The sequence below is a fragment of the Sinocyclocheilus anshuiensis genome, unplaced genomic scaffold (genome assembly GCF_001515605.1).
Source record: "Sinocyclocheilus anshuiensis isolate Anshui unplaced genomic scaffold, SAMN03320099.WGS_v1.1 scaffold1632, whole genome shotgun sequence".
Taxonomy (NCBI): domain Eukaryota; kingdom Metazoa; phylum Chordata; class Actinopteri; order Cypriniformes; family Cyprinidae; genus Sinocyclocheilus; species Sinocyclocheilus anshuiensis.
The window spans coordinates 197,928-205,161 of record NW_015558674.1 but is presented as its reverse complement, the minus strand read 5'-3'; the positions used below and the strand labels follow the sequence as shown (position 1 = coordinate 205,161).

The 7,234-nt window shown below is 34.5% G+C and overlaps 1 protein-coding gene across 1 annotated transcript in view; it reads right to left on the bottom strand.

The window, feature by feature from the left end:
- LOC107681266 (zinc finger E-box-binding homeobox 1) overlaps positions 1-7,234 on the bottom strand; it is a 41,006-nt gene that overhangs the window by 13,750 nt on the left and 20,022 nt on the right. Inside the window, exon 2 of the mRNA XM_016477516.1 lies at positions 3,820-4,026. Coding sequence (XP_016333002.1) covers positions 3,820-4,026 — 207 coding nt within the window. The remainder of the gene's footprint in view (positions 1-3,819; positions 4,027-7,234) is intronic.

The following is a 7,234-nucleotide window of genomic DNA, read 5'->3' as shown; positions in this document are numbered from 1 at the left end:
TTTTTATATTTAAAATAATCATAAAATAATCACAACAAATGCATAAAACATAAAATAACAATAAAAGCAAAGAATTAAAAAATAATTAAAACATTTTCAACTAATAACTTTTTCTGAGCTGCTGTTTAGTCCAGATTAAAATGTAAAAATGTGTACGTGTAAACATAAAATAAATATCAAGTCTTTAAGTAAATATGTAAATGCTGTTTAACTTTATTATAGTTTTTAGCCTGCTGACATTCATTTAGATTTCAGATGTTGCGTGTTTGTGATGCTGTGTGATTCTCGTTAATGAAATCTAAAGGATGCTTCAGCTTGAAGAGAAAATGGCTCGAATGTTGCAGTAATCCTCCCTTGAAACCAATAAGACTAAAATACAAGCAGAAGTGAGCGAGGAGGGATGCCAGCACTGCGCTGCGACTCGGGACGAGTTCTCAAATGTTTGCAGATGTTGGCATGGGCTTTCCAGCTCTCTCATGTGGCCGTGGAAGAGTCCGCGCGCCTCAGCGCCGTAAATAGTCTGTTGTAGGCGAACCCTGCGCGTTTGATCTCTGCCGAACAAAAGGAAACGCTCACACACTCAGTTTTGATTTTTGGAGGAGGACCATCACCTCGTTTGATGTGAGGAAATATTACGAGGCTTGATGAGTGCAGCAGTTTTGACTGAAAACGCTTTCTCAGTGAGATCAGACTCATTACATTCATGCTGATAATTTCTCTTAAATGTGTCACGTCTGTATTGTGTGAAGCTGACATGAATGTAGGCCGCTCACTCATCTTTGGCACAGTTTCAAAACTTCCTGATTACATCAAAGTTCAAAATGCTGAATTCTACATATGCAGAACCCTGAAAGGGTGAGAAAAACACTAAAACTGGGTTTTAATGGCACTTTAGGCTGTTCAGAATGAAATCCCAGCATACTACATATTGAATACTGCACACTAAGTATGCATACTGCTATTTTCTGACAAAAATATATCAAACTGTATTCAACAGTATTGTGCTACATTGTCATCACATGACCTCAACATGAAAGTAGCATCAAGTCATCATTATTATAAATATTTAGTTTCTTTAATTTCGCATTTTTAATTTTTGTACTTACTACGGACCAGTTCAAGGGTGAAAAAACGTTTTTTTTATGGTTTTAATGTCACTTTAGGCCCCTTTGTTCAGAATACAATCCTAGCACACTAGTTACTGAATATTGCACACTAAGTATGCATAATGCTATTTTCTGATAATAACGTGAGACATTACATGACCGCAATATCTAGTCGCTATTATTGAAATACATTTATTTCTACATTTTACATTGCATTTTAAATTTTTGTACTTAATATGGACCAGTTCTAGGGTGAGAAAAAAACTGGGTTATAATGTCATATTTAGGCTGTTCAGAATGAAATCCTAGCATACTACTTACTGAATGCTGCACACTAAGTATGCATACTGCTATTTTCTGACAAAAATATGTGTGAAACAGTATGAAGTATTCAACAGAATTGTGCTACATTGTTGTCACAAACTTTTTTTTGTTTTTGTTTTTATTTTGCATTTTTAATTTGTGTACTTAGTATGGACCAGTACAAGGGTGAGAAAAACATTTTTAAGGTTTTAATGTCACTTTAAGGTCCCTTTGTTCAGAATGCAATACTAGCATACTACTTACTGAATACTGCACACTAAGTATACATACTGCTATTTACTGACAAATAATATGTGAAACAGTACATGACCTCAATGTGAGACTAACATCCGGTCATTATTAAAGGGGTCATATGATGCTTTTTTAAATAGCATTATTTGGTGTATTTGGACGGAATATGTTGACATGCTTTAATGTTCAAAAAACACATTATTTTTCAAATACTGTACATTATTGTAGGTCCTCTATGCCCCGCCTCTCTCAAATGCTTCGTTTTCTACAAAGTCCCTCCTTCCGACAAGTGCAGTCTGCTCTGATTGGCCAGCTGACCCAGTGCATTGTGATTGGCCGAACACCGCAAGCACTTGTCGGAAATGTAACGCCCCTTACCATAATCACGAGCTTCAGCTTTCAAAATAAATGTAAAGACAGTAAATAATGTCATTAGTTTTACCATCAGTTCAAGCCCGAAAGGGGAACAGACACAGTAATGATGCAGTACACAAGCCGCGATTAAGACAGCTGACTCTACTGTGATGTGACGCTGTCTCTCTCTCTCTCTCTCTAACACACACACACACACACACGATGCGCAAAACTCCACATTTGAACAGTCAATAGCAAATACTTAAACTAATAACAAAACAGTAGCTGATTCAGAAGCGCCAGATTGTCATAGCAAAGTCAGAATTACCTCCTCTCCTAGGTTCATGAAACGGTCGTCCATAAAATGCATTGCTGTTCTGTTGTAAGTAATCTTAAAGATTACTAAATGCATCTACTTTCGGAAGGCCAAATAAAGTGCTTTTGCTTTCGCCTAGAAACACACAGCGTCTCCCTGACATGCTGCTTCAACACTAACTGCGGTTACTGAAACCACGCCTTCTTTCTTTGCGTGCACATTTGGGCGCATTATGCAAATATTCCCACATAGTGAGGTAGATATGTGGGGGCGTGTTAGAACGAGCCGTTTTAGGGGGGTGTGGCAGAGTCTTAACTTTGATAAAGAATATCTCTTTGGTTTTGAGACTTTAGTCTTTGCAACTTCAGGGATCTTATCAATGCACAATCAGCTTGTAACACTCCAAAGAGAAAGGAAAACTTGAAATCGCATCATATGACCCCTTTAATATACATTTATTTTTATTTTGCATTTTAAATTTGTGCACTTAGTATGGACCAGTTTTAGGGTGAGGAAAAAAAGGGTTTTAATGTCACTTTAGGTCAATGTCAATTTAGGCTTTAGAATGAAATCCTAGTATATTACTTACTGAATACTAAGTTTGCATACTGCTATTTTATGACAAAAAATATGTGAAACAGTATGCAACAGCATTGTGCTACATTGTTGTCACATGACTTCAAAATGAGAGTAGCATCCAGTCATCATTATTAAAAAATACTTTTTATTTTGCATTTTTTAATTTTTGTACTTATTACAGACCAGTTCAAGGGTGAGAAAAACACTAATAACTAGGTTTTAATATCACTTTAGGTCACTTTGCTCAGAATCCTAGCATACTACATACCAAATTCGGCATACTAAGTATACATACTGCGATTTTCTATCCTAAAAATAATATGAGAAACAGTAATCAGTATGCAACACTTTCAGACAGTAGTATGCTACATTGTTGTCACATAACCTCTACATTTTACTTTTATTTTTTGTACTTAGTACAGACCAGTTCAAGGGTGAGAAAAACACTTCATGCCATTCTTAAAAAATAAATAAATAAATATTTCATTCATTTATTTTTTAAATAGATATTTGAAGTTTTTTTGTTTTTTTTCGATCATGTATACAAGTATTATTTTCTAGAAGTAACATAAGGCAGTAAACATTTCAGATTGTAGTATGCTACATTGTTGCCATCATCTCTCTCTCTCTCTCTCTCTCTCTCTCTCTCTCTCTATATATATATATATATGGCTGGATACTCTTTCATGTTGAGGTCATGTGACAACAATGTAGCATACTACAATGGTGACTGGATGTACAAAGTACACTGTATAGTGTACTACATACAGCTTCGCTGTTAAAATTGTTCTTGATGTTTCATTACAAGTTCTTCAGATGTTTTATTCTGGAGTATAAAAAGGATTCTCCTGTAAAACCCTGTTTTGGTTTTAACTGGAGATTTTTCGTGAAGAGGCAGGAGTGACTTACAGTGCTCAGGGTCTGCGGCTGTGATTTTCAGCGGTGTGGTTTCGGTGTCGGCCCAGCTCTCCGCACACGGTACGGGACTGCCGGGCTCCGTGCCCTCGCTGGGCGTCAGACTGACTTTATCCTGAGCATCTCTGCTGTCCAGAACCTCCATCCCCCAAACGCTGCCCTCATCCTCGCCTTCAGAGCCCAGACAGCGCTCCGGCTCACCTGAGAAAGCACCACATTAGCACTGACGTTACAATGGCAAAAATAGCTCAGAAATCGATCATACTTGACCTAATGAATGACATTCACAGATTTATAAATGTTGCCATTATCATTTCATATATTCATTTATTAACTCTGCTCAATATCTAATGCTGTCTAATGTGAAAATCATGTTTTTTTACAAAAAAATAATTAATAAATAATGCATCGCAAAAATGTCTCAGAGTGTTAACATAGTTACTATTTATCAGTTAATATATCAATTTGTTCATTTGGAAATAATATTTTATTATCTCGGCTCAATTTCTAATCATGTCTAATGTGAAAGCATTGATTTTTACGATAAATAAAAAATTGCATCGCAAAAATAGCTTGGTAATTGAATCACACTTGATCGAATTAATGACATTCACAAATTTATAAGTGTTTCTACAATAATAATCAATTTATATATTCATTTATTAACTTGGAAATACTATAACTTCATTATTTCTGTTCAATATCTAATGCTGTCTAATGTGAAAGCAGTGATTTTACAATAAACAAAATACACAACAAAAATGCATTGCAAAAATGGTTCGGAAATGGACTAATCTTGATCTTATTATTGCCATCCTCACATTTATTTTTTTCTGTATTTTTAATTTTTGCATGTAGTAGAGACCCGTTCTAGGGTGAGAAAAACACTTATTGTTTTTAAAACAGCATTTTAATGTCACTTTAGTTCACGCAATCCTAGCATGCTACTTACTGAATATTGCATACTAAGTAATGCATACTGCGATTTTCTCACTCTCTCTATATATATGAAACAGTATGTGGTTGCCACAGCATCTATTAAGCATTTTATTAATTTATACATCCATTTATTATTCTGGAAAAAAGAATATTATTTAAATGATATTTAACCTTCATGTAACCAGCATGAAAAGACTTGCAGGAATTTAATATAAGCTGACAAACAGTTTTAACCCTAAATGTCAGGCAAAGGGTTAAGATTAAGATCTTGTGAAAAAAAAAACAAACAGTTAACATTAAACGGAACAGATGAAAAAGCACGACGAGTGTGAAGTTCTCAGAAAGAGAACATGTTTTTAAAGCAAACAAGTGAACATTCAATTCATGTCAGCAAAGGCTTTTAAAATGATTCTTGTAGCATTAGATATACGAAGTAATCCTCACGCACACACACACACACACACAGACAGATGTGTGTTTAATGTTTGAATTGTGATTCGGCCTAATTGCTTAAATCCTATAAAAAGTCACAAATGTGCAACACGAACTTGATTAAACAGAGAACAGGCTGTGATTCACATCAGCTGGCTTTTATACATTTATAAATACACTTGAATGGATTGGCAGCCGCAGACTCACGGCAATATAATTTTCCCGAATGGGAATTGGGGTGTGCAGTATTTTTGGGTGAAGAGCGCATGAGAAACTGAAGGCCTGAAAGCTGTTAGGACGGCAGATTATGCGAACGCACCAGACACACCAGACACTAGTTCACTTGGCTTGACGTGACGTGTTTGTTTAATACACAAACGCCATATAACCTATTTTGTCTTTTCATCTTTTGTATTCATCAAGAAACATATGACTGCGCATATCTGTGGGCGAAGCGGAATCGAGAGCAAGCGCTTTCACATCGTGAAACTGGACATTAAAGAAAATCCCATACTAGTAATATGACATTTAATCATCAATGCACTTTTGCTATGAATCATCATTTAACAACCTCTAAACAGGTCTAAAATGATGATTTCTATTAGCAGTATTTTTTGTTTACCATAAACGGCCGTAAATGCAACATAGAATCACTTTTGCAGTTTTTGTGACGCAGCTGAGGATTACACATTACATGTTGCTGATTTGTGTACTATTCTGGTTTTGTTGCACCACTAATATTGTTGCTGTTTAATCATAAATATTCTCCTTCTTTTGTAAGTTTCTTTATGTGTCTGCTAAACGAATAAATGTAAATATAAACTATCAAATTAATGCAATTAAAATATTTGTTGGCACTTGTGTAAAAGTATTAGGAGTTGAACTTTTAAGTGTTAAAATAACACTGGTGTGTATATTATTAAATATTTTCTTTATGTGTCTGCTAAACGAATAAATGTAAATATAAACTATCAAATTAATGCAATTAAAATATTTGTTGGCACTTGTGTAAAAGTATTAGGAGTTTAACTTTTAAGTGTTAAAATAACACTGGTGTGTATATTATTAAATATTATTTTAATATAAGATCATTGCTACACTGTTTACAAGCTCTAAACAAGTTTAAAATTATCATTTTTTTATTAGTAGTATTTTTGTTTCCCATAAATGCAACACAATTACATCACAAAAACTCTACCCCAGTAGATAAAAGATAGAATGCATGAAATAGAAGATAAAAATGCATGAAATATTGCTGATTTGTACTATTCTGCTTTTGTTGCACCACTAATATTGTTGCCGTTTCATCATAAATATTTTTTCTTCTTTTGTAAGTTTCTTTATGTGTCTGCTAAATTAATAAATGTCAATATAAACTATCAAATTAATGCAATTAAAATATTTGTTGTGTAAAAGTATTAGGATTAACTTTTAAGTGCACTTCGAGTATAAAAATAACACTGGTGTGTATAGTATTAAATCTTTTTTATTATCAGATCATTGCTACAGTGTTTACAAGCTCTAAACATGTTTAAAATGATCAGTTTTATTAATAGTTTTTTTGTTACAGTACACTACAGCAGAATCACCTTTTACAGTGTTTTTGTGATGCAACCATGTTCATAGGCTTTCAAGAAGTAAAAAATGCATGAAATATTGCTGATTTGCACTATTTTTGTTTTGTTGCACGACTAATATTGTTGCTTTTTATCATAAATGTCCTTCATTTGTATGTTTCTTTCTGAACATGATTAATGCAAACTAAATATGTGTTGGCACTCGAGTCAAAGCTGAACTTTTAAGTGCACTCGAGTGTAAAAATAGCCGTGGTGTTAAAGCAGTGTGGAGGATTGTGTTGTGGGCGATCTTTCATCATTCTGGCGCTGAACTATGTGTGTTTATTAGCGTCTCTAATCAGTTGGTACAGCAGGGCAGGAAGCTACAGTTTCAGTTAGACTGTAATGGAACAAACATACAGCGCTGACGCATGCAGGAGTGTGTGTGTGTGTGTGTGTGTGTGAGTGTGTGTGTGTGTGCG